Source organism: Leuciscus leuciscus (genome assembly GCF_965113295.1).
Source record: "Leuciscus leuciscus genome assembly, chromosome: 8".
Taxonomy (NCBI): domain Eukaryota; kingdom Metazoa; phylum Chordata; class Actinopteri; order Cypriniformes; family Leuciscidae; genus Leuciscus; species Leuciscus leuciscus.
Window position 1 is genome coordinate 42,497,433 of NC_138732.1, and position 15,610 is coordinate 42,513,042.

The 15,610-nt window shown below is 39.6% G+C and overlaps 1 protein-coding gene across 1 annotated transcript in view; it reads left to right on the forward strand.

Annotated features, from left to right (window-relative positions):
• Window positions 1–15,610, forward strand: part of polr1a (RNA polymerase I subunit A) — a 46,646-nt gene that overhangs the window by 13,438 nt on the left and 17,598 nt on the right. Inside the window, exons 12-20 of the mRNA XM_082178073.1 lie at window positions 4,356–4,583; window positions 5,146–5,400; window positions 7,476–7,667; window positions 8,719–8,868; window positions 9,509–9,692; window positions 9,775–9,857; window positions 12,617–12,775; window positions 12,867–12,965; window positions 14,016–14,168. Of these exons, the coding sequence (XP_082034199.1) occupies window positions 4,356–4,583; window positions 5,146–5,400; window positions 7,476–7,667; window positions 8,719–8,868; window positions 9,509–9,692; window positions 9,775–9,857; window positions 12,617–12,775; window positions 12,867–12,965; window positions 14,016–14,168 (1,503 nt within the window). The remainder of the gene's footprint in view (window positions 1–4,355; window positions 4,584–5,145; window positions 5,401–7,475; window positions 7,668–8,718; window positions 8,869–9,508; window positions 9,693–9,774; window positions 9,858–12,616; window positions 12,776–12,866; window positions 12,966–14,015; window positions 14,169–15,610) is intronic.

Below are 15,610 nucleotides of genomic sequence, written 5' to 3' on the forward strand. Positions count from 1 at the left end.
CTCCAGTAAACTATGGAGTGCCGCAGGGATCTGTATTAGGCCCTCTGTTATTTTCCATATATATGATGCCACTTGGAAATATTATAAGGAAACATGGAATTAGTTTCCATTGTTATGCTGATGACACTCAAATATATATTTCATCACGGCCGGATGAAAACGCTAAATTTTCCAAATTGACAGAGTGTGTTAAAGATATAAAAGATTGGATGACGCGTAATTTTCTTTTATTAAATCCAGACAAGACAGAGGTAATACTTATCGGTTAAAAAAACCGCCCACAAAACCTCACACAATACAACTTTAACATCATAGGATGTCCTGTTACTTTATCCGCTACAGTAAAAGACCTGGGTGTTATACTCGATTGCAACCTGTCTTTTGAAAATCATATTTCATATGTTACAAAAACAGCCTTTTTCCACCTTAGAAACATTGCTAAGCTACGTAATATGCTATCAGTTTCTGATGCAGAAAAGTTAGTTCATGCATTCATGACCTCGAGACTGGATTACTGTAATGCTTTATTAGCTGGTTGTCCTGCATCCTCAATAAACAAACTACAGTTAGTCCAAAATGCCGCCGCTAGAGTTCTTACGAGATCAAGAAAATATGATCATATAACACCGATTTTATCATCACTGCATTGGTTACCTATAAAGTTCCGTATTAATTACAAGGTATTGCTACTGACTTATAAAGCCCTAAACGGCTTAGCTCCAGTCTATTTAACGGATCTTCTATCGCCCTATAATCCATCGCGCTCTTTAAGATCACTAAATTCAAGGCTTTTGGTCATACCTAGGATATCCAGAACCACCAAAGGAGGGAGAGCATTTTCACATTTGGCTCCAAAACTCTGGAATAGTCTTCCTGATACTGTTCGTTGCTCAGACTCGCTCTCCCAGTTTAAAACTAGATTAAAGTCGCATCTCTTCAGCCAGGCATTCATATAATCCTACAGTTCAAACTACAATCCGGCCTCTAGCTCATAAATGCCAGAGGAGAACTGGCCCCTGACTGAGCCTGGGTTCTCCCAAGGTTTTTTTTTTTTTCTCCATAAGGTCACCTGATGGAGTTTTAGGACACCATTAGGTCACTTGGAGTTTTTCGGTTCCTTGCCACTGTTGCCTTTGGCTTGCTCAGTTGGGGATATTTTGGGGATATTTTATTTTATTTTATCAATCAATAAATTCCTCTTGAAACAAACTTTGTTGTATTATTTTAATTTAATACTGTGAAGCTGCTTTGATACAATCTGTATTGTGAAAAGCGCTATACAAATAAACTTGACTTGACTTGACTTGACTTGACTTAATTAAGTGTGGAATGTTGGACACTTCATGCAATCGACTGACTCAGCTTTAATTACATAGAGGAGGGGGCGGAGCATCAGACTCCGATGATGAATGACTAAATAATCTTATAAAATCATGCATTGCACGGTTGAGTGCATAGTGTGTCATTTGGGACAAAACTCAAGTTTGTCTGGACAGAATGTTCAAAACATCTTATTTTCATGAGCATACAAATGTTCCTATTTATTTTATACTGTTGTACTATTGGGACAATAACAGGTTTGCAGTAATGCAAAGATGTCATTATTTAATTTTGTAAAAAATATTATTTTAATTTGAAAACACTGAGTTTAGAAATACATATTTCACCATTATCACTAATCTGTGTGTGCATTTTCCTTGAGAACTAAGCAAGTTGACTCATGAACCATTTGTTTATTATATCGCAGTCGCATTATTGACCTCAATAATCTCAATATGACATTTTCCCCAGATCGTGCAGCCCTACTCTGCAAGCATCTGTCTAAAGAGATTTGTGATTTTTGCCCAAACTGGCAAGTACTAAACCCCGCGGATCCTTAAAAAGTCTTAAAAGGTCTTAAATTAGATTTTTTTAAATTTAAGGCCATAAAAAGTCTTAAAAATACACTTTTTTTTTTTTAAATGACTTATTTTTACTTATGAAAGGTCTTAAATTTTAGATGACACTTTGACTTAGACTTATCTAAATGCTTTCGAAATTAAAACTATCTAATTAGCGTAGGCCTACGTATTATTTTTTTAATTCTATCTTGTGGATTTGCTTGTTCACGTGACAATTCGCGTCACTTACGGCAGCATATTAGCCTACGTCTGTCTCCTGCACGCCAGAGGAGAGAAGAAAACGAGTAAATGTCAGTTCAATTGTAAGTTCATTCTTTATGTGCTTAGGAGTGTGCGATATTGTCTATGAACTATGATGATATTGTAATCATTGTTTTAACTATGTACGAGGCACTGCGAGTGTGAGCTGACATCGCGTTTCTCTCATGCTTGCTTTCACTGCGTGATGTGTCAGTGCAGTTATAGATGTGCCCAAATGAGTTTTTGTCTTATATTTATATCATATTATGTTGTTATATTAGAATATCACATGAGCAAGAGTGCCGTTTTCCTGTGCACAATTGCAAATGTGCTATTTATTTTATACAACAGTTAAATTAACAAAGTTAACATTGTGAGTTACTTTTTGGACACAATATTGTCAATTTTCACTTTATATCACCGATGAGAATTTCATAATGAAGCCGTGGTCCAACAGATGATTTTTATCTTTTTACTGAAATCCGCGTTTTGAACGAATCATTTTAACGATTCAATGAACAATCACTTGTTTTTCTGAATGAATCAGCCGTTTGAACAAATCGGTTGACTCCAACAATTTGCTTATTAAGACAGTGACTTGCTGCCACCTACTGGTGGTTTTAGTTTCATATTTAAAGTATCCTATCCTTAGCCTGGTTAAAACCAGACCCTTTTCAGTTGAAACTGAGTATAGGGTCTGGGGAAGCTATGTAGACAAATCATTTCCAAAGGGGAGTCACCAACCGACGTAGCTCAAATTCCTCTGGTCGCAATTGGATAGTCATAAAACCAATCAGATCGATGAAGGAGGTGACGTATGCTTCGAGTGTTGTTCTTTGCTCCGGTTTTAACGAAAACGGTAAGTTTAAATCGCTCAAAACAGACGCGATAACTGATTCGTTTATATACTGTCTATGATTCGAATGAGTGATGTTCCACGGCGGCATCCATCTTTGTAATGAAATCTCCTTCAGCGTCGCTGCGCTGTCGTCATCATGTAAATCCCTCCCCAAACGTTTCTGATTGGTGCCGCGATTTCGGCGGCACAGAAATTAGTTTGAATGGGCTCTTCTCCAGACTATCCTGGAGACAGAATTAAAATTCGCCGGAAGTAGTCTGGGTTTTCCCAGGCTAGCCTATCCTTTAATTAAAACGTTAAAATTATAAATCATTTCATATTTAAATATTGAATAGCTTTATTTATGCAATTGTAAATGAAGTGTAAATATAGTAGGCTAATGCCAGTTTTGATGCCGCTTCTGTGTCACCTCTGCACTGCAAGGATGGATTTTAATTTAATGATTTATTTTGACATTGGTACTGTGTTATTCTAATATAATTTAATTTGAATGTTAGAATTTGACATAAAAGGTGATGCATACCTCTGAATACGTTTAGAAACAATGTCCATATATAGGTGAAACTGCCCCTGGAAATCAATTTAAGGTGGCAAATATTGCCCCTTAATAAAAATGTTAATTTCGGTCACTACTGTGAACTGACCACTGCATAGAATATAGAAAATATGAATATCGTGGGTTTGCTGTCAACAACAGGCCTAAACCAGCCAGGCTACCAGTACAAAAACACAATCAGTAAAATATCATCTAATTATTATCAACAAAACTTTGAAAATATCTAGACATATTTTTGTCAATATTGCGCACCCCTAATGTACGGTAGTAATTTTGATTTCTTCAGGTCTTAAAAAGGTCTTAAAAAGCCTTACATTTTACTTTAAAAAAATTGTGCAGATACCCTGTAAACAAAAACGTCAGTTTTTCATATCTCCTGACCACTAGGTGGCACTGTGCCAAGACTGTGCAGGTATTCTCAGGTCATGGTTGTCACAACACACACCAAGTTTGGTCTGAATACTGTTAAACGTTTTCGAGATTTCATTTTGTTCATTTTCAATTCATTATTTGAGGGTTTTTGTTGTTGCCATGATCTGAAGATGATCTAGTTTGATTTTTATGAAAACCAGACGAATATTCTAGGAGACGTTCGGAAAAAGTAGGGCGGAAAAATTGTGGGACGGAAAATTACATCATAGTGAGCAATCGAATCGTCTTGAGCCGTGAGTGCAAATTTGGCCAGTTGGTGGCGCTAGAGGGATTGAGTTAGAGACTCGAAAATTGCTATGGTTAGTGTTCAGACGGTCCTCTATCTGTGTGCCAAATCTCACAACTGTTTACCATACGGTTCCTCTAGGTGTTTGCTACGAAGCTGACGTACCCGCAGCCGGTGACGCCCTGGAACGTGAAGGATCTGCGTCAGGCGGTGCTGAACGGGCCCGATGTGCACCCCGGGGCCTCCATGGTGATCAATGAAGACGGGTCACGCACCATCCTCAGCAGCTCCAGCGCGACCCAGAGAGAGGCCGTGGCCAAGCAGCTGATGACCCCCTCCACCGGCCAGCACAAGATGCCCATGAAGATCGTGAGTCCGCTAGCCTGACTAACACACGCTGCTATCGGGACAGGCTTTATATGACAGTATAGTAGCTGGATACGTGAGACGCATTGTAAAATCACTGATATTTATTTGATGATATTCATTCATGACCATTAAATCAGCCGGGTACCCTTACATTGAAATGCGTCACCATGTTTCTACGGTGGCCCTGAGCGGACAAACGTGTTTCGTCACTGTGTTGTTCTTCGTGTAAAGAAGCTACAGCTAAAGCCAGCGAATAAAACACTGACACAATGATGAGCAGGTGACAATAATATTCGCAATAACATCATTTTACTGAATAATTAAGTAAACATAATTTCTTAATCTTTGTAAAGAAACCTCATCGCTGAACTGGCTACTCTCTGCCGTCTCAGACGACGACATCACTTCCTGTCGGCCACCATAACTTCTGTTGGGTGCAATTTGCAACCTCACCACTAGGGCTGGGTATCGATTCAGATCTCCAATTCAATTTGCAAGCTCTCAATTCGATAGTTGAGCGTTTCATGTTATTTGAGGATCTAATGAGGAATGTCTCTGTCAGGTGAACCGTCACATCAGGAACGGGGATGTGCTCCTGTTGAACCGCCAGCCCACCCTCCACCGGCCGTCCATCCAGGCCCACTGCGCTCGGATCCTGCCCGGGGAGAAGGTGCTCCGTCTGCACTACTCCAACTGCAAGGCCTACAACGCTGACTTCGACGGGGACGAGATGAACGCTCACTTCCCTCAGAGCGAGCTGGGCCGAGCCGAGGCCTACACACTCGTGAGCACCGACCAGCAGTACCTCGTGCCCAAGGTGAGTCAAACCACTGGCCAATCTGGTGCTCTTCGGACATTTTTGACTGAAAAAGTTTGCATTAAATGTTTTTTTGGAAACACTTTACAATAAGGTTCATTAGCTAACTACTTTAGTTAGCATGAACTGCACTTAAACAGCATTTATTAATCTTTGTTAATTTCAACATTTACTTATACCTCATTGAAATTTGTTAACATTATTTAATGCACTGTGAAATTAACAAAGATTAACAAATAAAGTAACAATGTATTAACTAACATGAACTAACCATGAGCAATACATTTAACTAATGAAGCTTATTGTAAAGTGTTAACATTTTTTTTCTTCATCGGAATGTTCCAAAACTTGGTAAAGGTTTTGGCACTTGCTGTGTGAACACACAAAAATCATGCACATGACTAGAACAGGTTAAATGGTCCTGAAAGAAACACTGGTGCTCCTCGCGGTCAGAAACGAGCGCATTGTAAATGAATGAGAGGAGTTTCCTCTAGTGGAAGCGTTTGGTACTGCAGCCGAACACACTCTCACTGAAAGCTCATTCACTGACATATCAGCCGCACATCTGGAGCACCACTGGTTTAGATTTATGGCTTTTATTTTCTCACTGTTTTAGAGTAAAACATGTTTATGAAAATATACATTTCATATAAAAATTGAAAAAAGTATTTTTGTGCGTTTTTCATAACAATAAACGTAAAATTCTGTAACTTTTTTTACGTAATTCTTTTAAAAACTTTTTTTCACTTCAGCAAGTGTCGTCTTTGAAAAGAGATCAAACTGAAGTCTGAGCTCTGAAGCATTCAAGATTTACCAAAAAGTGAATAAATGTATTATAAATAGTAAATACAGCATAAATATAATGTAGCTCCATAAAATCCCCTAAAAATGCAAAATATTAAATAAAAAACATTATCGAACTAAAATATAGTTCATTAATTTCATTGATATAAAAAAAAAATATATATACAGTATATTAGGGGTGTAACGGTTCACAAAATTCACGGTTCGGTTCGATATGATACACTTGTGTCACGGTTCGGTACGGTTCGGTTCGGTACGTTTTCCATAGGCTACAGCAAAAATAAATAAATGCCAGAGAAATTTCCTTGAATGAAGTTTTTTATTTAATTTTTTTATTTAATGAAACTAACATCATAAAGTATGATTTTTTTTTTAGATTTTTTTTTAGATTTTTTTTACTGAGCAATAATGGAGCTATACTTGACTCTTCTTATGAGCATATAAAACAAAACAGCTCCTTGGACAAAATGAAATGTAATATTGTAGTAGTAGACTAGTTATAAACAAAGGTTTATTTTAGTTCAGATTAACATTTGAGGGCAGCAATTGTATTCATAATGTCAAAATAAAACAGACGTAATGTTACTTGAAAGCATTATAGCCCACTATTCCTGACAAACTTCCATACCTTGCATTTAGTGTTACTACAGCAAATCCATGGTGAATGTTGCTGATCTGTGGACACCGGCCAGTTCATTCATGGCACGATGTTTCTTCCTGGTTTCCACGTCAGCACTGTTTGATCCGTTAATAACAGAGAAATGTGCATGTTTCTCACTAGATCTCGCAGCGATGTTATTACTTCTGTAGCGAATTCAAAAAGCATTTGAAATTCAAATGCTTTCTTTACTGGTCTGGATCTCTTAGCGCTGTGTGGTGTTGCTTGATCAGGCTTGCGCATAGGGCTCGCGAGTCCCGCTTCACAGGTCAAAACTGATAAACGGTCCACACAAACACAATAAGAGTAGCTCAGTTTCGTTCCTTGCATTGCATTTGCCAGTTGATGTTGTGTTCGCGCCAGCCTCTATGAGCGCGCTTGCCACCCGCGACGCGCCTTCATTTGAAATAACGAAATTTTGGTCGGCAGGAAAAATGGTCCAACGAACGGTTCGATACGAATACGCGTATCGTTACACCCCTAATATATATATATATATATATATATTTTTTTTTTTTTTTTTTCATGTTTGCCCGACACGCGAGGAGCACCCGAGGACTGTAATTGTGTGTAGTTTAGGGAAGGCTTCACTGGTACTGCTCTTCTCCTGCAGGATGGGAAGCCTCTGGCTGGCCTGATCCAGGACCACATGGTGTCCGGCTCCAGCATGACCATCCGCGGGTGCTTCTTCACACGGGATCAGTACACGGCTCTCGTCTACCGAGGCCTGACGGACAAGACCGGCCGGGTGAAGCTCCTCCGGCCCGCGCTCGTCAAACCCGTGATGCTCTGGACAGGGAAGCAGGTGATCTTCACATCATCACACATATCTTCAGACGCATGACTTTCACATCGTCATCAGAGGTGTTCACGCACACACTACCAGTCAAACGTTTGGGATCGGTAAGGTTTTTTAAAAGAAGTCTCTTTTGCTCACCAAGGCTGCATTTATTTGATCAAAAATACAGTAAAATGTTAAATATTATTGTAATGTAAATCATCTGTTTTCTATGTGAATATCTAGTAAAGTGTAATTTATTCCTGTGATCAAAGCTGAATGTTCAGCATCATTACTCCAGTCTTCAGTGTCACATGATCCTTCAGAAATCATTCTGATATGATGATTAGATGCTCAAGAAACATTTATGATTATTATCAATGTTTTCAGGATTCTTTGATGAATAGAGTTCAAAAGAACAGCATTTATCTGAAACAGAATCTTTTGTAACATTATAAATGTCTTTACTGTCACTTTTGATCAATTTAATTCATCCTTGATGAATAAAAATGTCAATTTCTTTTATTTCTTCTCCCCCCCCCAAAAAAAAAATCTTATTGACCCCAAACTTTTGACCGGTCGTGTTTAATGTTACAAAAGCTTTATATTTCAGATAGATGCTGTTCTGTTGTACTTCCTAAGACTCCTGAAATAGAAATTGTCCACAACTGTTTTCAACACTGATAATAATCATAAATGTTTCTTGAGCATCAAATCATCATATTAGAGTGATTTCTGAAGGATCATGTGACACTGAAGACTGGAGTAATGATGCTGAACATTATAGCTTTGATCACAGGAATAAATGACACTTTACTAGATATTCACATAGAAAACAGATGATTTACATTAGAATAATATTTCACATTTTACTGTATTTTTGATCAAATAAATGCAGCCTTGGTGAGCAGAAGAGACTTCTTACTGAAAACCCTTAGCGATCCCAGGCGTTTGACTGGTGGTGTGTGTGTTGAGCTGTTGTGCTCATGCAGCGACTCCCGAATGCGTTCTTCCAGAAGCCCGAAAACTGATTCTTGGACTTGCATGAGTACCAACATTTCGTTGTTGTTTTTCCAAGGTGGTGTCAACCCTTCTGCTGAACGTCATCCCAGAAAACTGCATCCCTTTAAACTTGACAGGAAAGGCGAAGATTCCCAGTAAAGCCTGGGTGAAGGAACCTCCCAGATCTGTTCCAGGATACAATCCCGAGTCCATGTGTGAATCCCAGGTGATGAAGGAATACACTCTGTAACAGGGCTTCAGTTCAGTTGCTCCGAAAGCTGTTGCACATAATTCCATTAATGCATAACTTCTGTATGGATGGGGGTATGTTGGGGGGTAACTCATTACAAGTAACTTGAGTTATGTAATCAGATTAATTTTTCAAGTAACTAGTGAAGTAACGCATTACTTTTCCGATTTGCAACAAAATATCTACGTTACTTTTTCAAATAAATAACACATCTCACTCATCTTACTTGCACAAAAAAAAATTCTATATTCCTCAAAATGAATAAAATCAGTGAAATGTAGAATCAGAATACTGTGCAAACCTCCAATAACTAAACATGTTAAATAAAACATTTATTACTTTTCTAAAAAAGTAACTAAGTAAAGCAATTCGTTACTTTTTAAGGGAGTAACGCAATATTGTAATGTATTACTTTTCAAAGTAACTTTCCCCAACACTGTGCATTAGTGTTTGACTGTGTTCTCCCCGGTGTGTTGATGTGGTGTGTGTGTGTGTGTGTGTGTGTGTGTGTGTGTGTGTGTGTGTGTGTGTGTGTGTGTGTGTGTGTGTGTGTGTGTGTCTGTGTCTGTGTCTGTGTGTGTGTGTGTGTCTGTGTGTGTGTGTGTGTGTGTGTCAGGTGGTGATCCGCCAGGGCGAGCTCCTGATGGGGGTTCTGGATAAAGCTCAGTACGGCAGCTCGGCGTACGGCCTGGTCCACTGCTGCTACGAGCTCTACGGTGGACAGACCAGCGGGAAACTGCTCAGCTGCCTCGCTCGACTCTTCACCGCCTTCCTTCAGCTCTACCGCGGCTTCACCCTGGGTAACACACACCACACTGACAGCTCACCACGCTCAACACTCAGAGCGAGGATATGTGTTTGACTCTCATATGCTTCTGACAGGTGTGGAGGACATTCTAGTCAAAGATGGAGCCAACAAACAAAGAAGGAAAATTATCCAGAAGTCAGTCTCATGCGGCTCCAAGGTACATCGTTCTATCATTACCGTCTGTGACTGTCTGAAAATCAATATGCTTGTGCTAGAGCTGCACGATTAATCGTTAAAAGATCACAATCTTGATTCAAACACGCACACAATCTTATTCCTAAATGACAGCAATTCGGCTCTTATATCTATTAAACCTTTGATCACAGGAACGTTTGTCCAGAGAGCCGTTGATATGAAACCACTTCATAAACAGTCTTTTCAACCTCACCGTATCATTATTTCTGTCTTACAATAGTTCACATTATCACAGAAGCACTGGGATAAAAGTTATTAGTTCAGATATAAACACTGATGACAACGGTAATGGTTAAAATGGAGAAAATCATCTTAAGAAAGTAACTTGATTCTTCAAATGAAGATTGTATCAATTACATCGTTACACCAGTAGGTGGCGACAAGTGACTGTTAACCCTCTGGTGCTCTTCACGTGTCTCAAAATTACCTATTATTTTATTTATTTATTTTCCAAAGAGATGTATGTACTATATTTTAGTTCAATAATGTTTTTTTATATATATTTTGTATTTTTAGGGGATTTTATGGTGCTAAATTATATTTACGCTGTATTTAAAATACATTTACTCACTTATTGAGCACAGACCTGAAAATAAAATTTCCAACTTAAACTGTTGTAAATCTCGAATGTTTCAGCGCTCAGACTTCAGTGTGATCTCTTTTCAAAGACAACACTTGGCAGATTATTGCTGAAGTGAAAAAAAAGTTAAAAAAAAAAGTAAAGTTTATTGTTATGAATAATATATGAATTATATATTCTCAAAAACACGTTTACTCTAAAACAGTGAGAAAATGAAAGCCATAAAGCTAAACCAGTGGTGCTCCAGATGTGCGGCTGATATGCCAGTGAATGAGCTTTCAGTGAGAGTGTGTTCGGCTACAGTACCAAACGCTTCCACTAGAGGAAACTCCTCTCATTCATTTCCAATGCGCTCATTTCTGACTTACTTTCACAGAGCAAGTGCCAAAACCTTTACCAAGTTTTGTACCATTTACCACTTACACTGATGACAATACCAACAGTATTCTTAAGTGACCCTGTATCAATCATTTTATCCCTTAAAGGTAGGGTAGGTAATCCTGTTCAGAAACACTTTTTTTTATACTGGGTGAAATGGTCCTTCCATCCTGATAGTAGTCAATACATTGTGTTTAGAAAAAGGAATGAAAAAAATCAGACCTCTGTAGCAGCTGCAGGACAGTAAAAACTCTGACCAATCACTGCCATTCGGTGCGAATGTAAAGAACCAATCAGATGCCTTCATGTCTCGTGCCCGCCCCGAGCCCCACTGCGCCGCTGCCCGGCGTGCACTCATCACATGTCACCGTTCCCGGAAATATTCAGCTCAAAGCACCTGCATATGCAGTCAGCGAAGGCAAACAAGGCAAAAACTACTTCCTCGGACCCTGCCCGCACTCTTGAACGACCTCCTCTGCTTCGCCCTCAACCCCGGACCTGTCCTCGAACCGACGATGCGGTACTTGTCTCCGGACTCGGAGTGTACGTTAGTCTTCATTAGAGTCAACAATGTTTTCATCATGGAAACTCTTACATGCAAAACACCGTATATGTTATGAATCTTACACGAAATTCATCTTCATCACAGTGTAACTGATGGTAATGGAAAAACGTGTATCAATGCAACCTGTTTTTAGTTTTGCCTTATAAATATAGCTCGTTACCGAATGAAACTTTACCATTATCGATATGCTAGCTTGATAGTGAGTACTAAAAGAAATCTTATTTGTTTATATTCATAGTGATAAAGTTAGGTATTTTATTACATGTGATTCTGACATGATGTCACTGTATGTACTGCGCTCCTTCCTCTCCACTCGTCTCAGGTAATAAATGCGTCTTGTTCCAGCCTGAGCGTTTGGCGTCGCGCGTTCATGTGTTTTGGGGGCGTGGCTTTGGAAGGAGCTCAGAAGGGAGGGGGTGGAGTGAATGGAAATAATAAGCTGTGTTTATTGCAGATTAAAAGGTCAACAGTCACTCGATTTTTATATTTTATTTTTCAGAGTACTTACATTTTAATTATGTATTGGTATATAAAGACAGTTTAAACAAATTTGGAATGGTTTTTTTTTTGAAAAATGATTACCTACCCTACCTTTAAAACTCATCTTTTATCACAAAAATTACATATTTAAATGTTTTTTCCTTTAAAAAAAGTGTTCATGCCTTAAAATATCTTGAATGTAACTCGACACTCTTGCCTCATTTAGTATACGCGGTTCTATGAATATGCAAATGAGCCCCGCCTCCACTCACTCACTCAGCTCAGAGATCCACTGGTTGACGATCACACGTTGATCTGATTGGTTACAAGGTAGTTTGTGACGTCAGAAACACCAGCGATTTCAAAGCGTGTGTTTGAGACTGTCTTTGGTTCACTGCAGTTTTAAGGAGGAAATACTCAGCAATGCTGTCGACTTATGAACTTACACATGGTTTGTCTTAAAGCGTATTAAAAACACCACATACACACATAAACAACATTAAACGCTGGAGTTTCACCACAGGGAGACTTTAAAGATACTTTTTACGTTTTTGGTTTGAAGAAGAAATGATGAAACACTTCTGAATAAAGTGTCAGATGTGTAAAACATGACAAAGATCCTCTAACTAAACTAATATGATCCTCTGTTTAAAGATATCCAGTATATTATGAGGGAGTATTGTCAGTTCATGTTCATTGACTCTGATGTTTGACACAGGCTCTTCGGGCTGCGTTTAACCTGCCTGCGTCCGCCGGAGACGCTGAAGCACGAGAACGCTGGCAAGACGCACATCTCAACACAGACCAGAGAGATTTCAACATGGTGGACCTGAAGTTCAAAGAGGAGGTCAATCAAGTGAACAACAACATCAACAAGGTGCACATTAATAATCCAGAGCTCGTCTCAAAATGTCCTCGCTGTGGAAGTTCGATCACTCTTGTCTTAATGGGTTTCCTCTGGTCGTCAGGTTTGCATGCCACTGGGTCTCCATCGCTCCTTCCCAGAGAACAACCTCCAGCTGATGGTGCAGTCCGGGGCCAAGGGCTCGACGGTCAACACCATGCAGGTGATGTATCCCACAGTGAAGGTCTGAACCAATCAGAACCTTCCGTCTCTCTCGTCAATCCAACACGGAAGTGACTTAAGCTGCAGTTCATCCACTGGCCACTAGAGACCGGCTGCAGAAGAGAGTCAATCCCATAAACCCCCATGTTAAAATCCCCAACTTTACAGCAGAAACAAACATGTTTACAGCCTGGAGCTAAAAGTGGTTTTGGTCTATAAAGCTAATTTTGCCCTTCATGAAAACTGTGATGGGGTGAATATTTTTAATAACTCATCCGGTTAAATTATATTAAGCCTTAAAGTTCTGCATAATTAAGGGTGTGGCCACTTGAGTGACAGGTGGATTGCCGCTGATGTCACTACTAGCCGTTTGTCTGTTAGCGTCACGTCACCTCAGCTAATATGCCTCGCTGCACATTTTCAGTTATCCAAGATGGCGACGGCCGGCTCCGCCCACTTTGGGCTTCAAAAACGCTCTTCAGAAACACTACGGGTGACGTCACGCACACTATGAACATGTTTTCACAGTCTATGGTCTGAACACTGTAGCTTTTTTATCACTTTTGCACAGTTCATCCTGCGCATCCTTAAAAAAATCATAAAAAGTGGAATAACAAAAGACTTTATTATTTCAAGGGGCCTTAGATTTGGGGACAGAAAAACATGAATGTGATCATGTGATTGTTAAACTTGTTGATAATGTGATGAAGATATTTTAAGATCATTATTGTTGTGCTTCGGCTCAGTTCACAGTCAGTGAACACCACACATTTTAAGGATCGATCGGCTTATAATCGTGTTGTATGTTTTGATTGGAGCAGGTCAGATAACTCAAGACAGTTTTTCTATGTGCAGCTAAAATTGCTTCTATATATTCACCACAAAAAGACAAAACATTTGCAACGTCATTGCGGAGACATTACTTAACATCCAAATCAGCGATCAGAGAGAAGTGCTCTGCTGATGCCTTGTTTGATCCCTGATTGGTATTGGTTAAAGCAGATGTTATTGTTGAGATCATCATCTGACCCTTGTTCCTGTGTATGTGCAGATCTCCTGTTTACTGGGTCAGATTGAGCTGGAGGGCCGCCGGCCACCACTGATGCCTTCTGGGAAATCCCTGCCCTGCTTTCAGCCCTATGAACCGCAGCCGCGCTCCGGAGGATTCGTGACCGGCAGATTCCTGACAGGGATCAAACCTCAGGTGCGTTCAGGCTGGATTGTGTTACGGGGTCCCGCATGAGTCTAGGGGTCAAGGCGGATAAATCCTGCCACAGCACCACAAGCAAACTGATTATCATAAAGTGTTTTTATTATTATGAGCTCATGGAATAAGACAAGCTATAATAGAAAAATAAACTTTAAGGGAAGCAATGGCTTCAGAAGAGGGCAAGGCCAAAACAACAAACTAAAAGCAATCTAACTGGGGAACTGACTATCAAAGAAAAGGAAATTAATAACAGAATTGTACCCGATCTCCTTCCTGGTCCCAAAACAGGAAACAGAGGCGTCCACCTCCCTACAGCTTCCAGATGAACAAAACAAGCATCCAATAAGATAACTGATAAACCTGACTTTAACAGCAACAACAATAAAACAAAGAAAAGACCTGTTAAAGGTGAATAAAGTAACCTCCACAGTTAAACTGAAGAGAGTAGCTGTTGGAGACACACAATACAGTACCACAGAGTAGCAAGTTATGCAGTTATCATGTTCAACAGCACGATTGCAAACTGCATCAACAGGCTGGACTGGACAACGACAGCGCTCTGGAGAAAGCTCTGTGGGGAACGCTTCTCCCAGTCTGAGAGTTACTTCTCTGCTTTATGCTGGCTCACTCGTGACATCGTTTGGAGGAGAACACACTGAAAAACACAACTCTTCTGATGGACCATGACAATAATAATATTACGTCTCTGGACGTAACAATTGTGAATGCACAGTTTTGTCAGTAGTCACTGTTGCTCAGAGGGGTTTGCTCAACATCCGTAACCCTAGTTAGGGGTCAAGAACCGAAGCCACTGGGATTTGTTAGTTTACTTGAGTATCATTCCTCCCCAGTGGGAGTCTGTGGCAGCCCTATGATCGGGACAGAGGAAAATAATGAACATTGGCACACTTGTAGTGCTCTTATTGAATTGTAATCTGACCAACTTTTGGGTCTCTAGGACTGACTCTATAGCGCCACCACCAGTTCAAAAATGCACTATTCAAATGGTTGTAACTTTTGAAACCTTTAATCTAGAAAAGTGAAATATATTTCACCAGAATACTCTTCTCGTGCTGATCATATTCCGTATCCTACGTCAGTGTTTCTCAACCGGTGCCAAAAGTGCTTCGCAAGACCGTTTTCATTGGGTCGTGGAATGTACAAGCAAAGAAACAACAAATAATGTAACTCTGGTTTTCTGATCCAAGACTTTTATTTTGATTCTTAATATTTTTATTGTACCCCGGTGCGCCTCTAGCCCTGTTGTCCCCTTTATTTATTTTCTTTTAGGTCAAATTCCCAAATAAAAAATTGTGTAGCAGCTTAATGATCATAGGCACATGTGGGTCCCATGGCCAAACCAGTAGAGAACCAGTGTCTTACATTGAAATATATTATAATCTGGGGTTTTTTGCTACAAATTTTGCACAATTCTT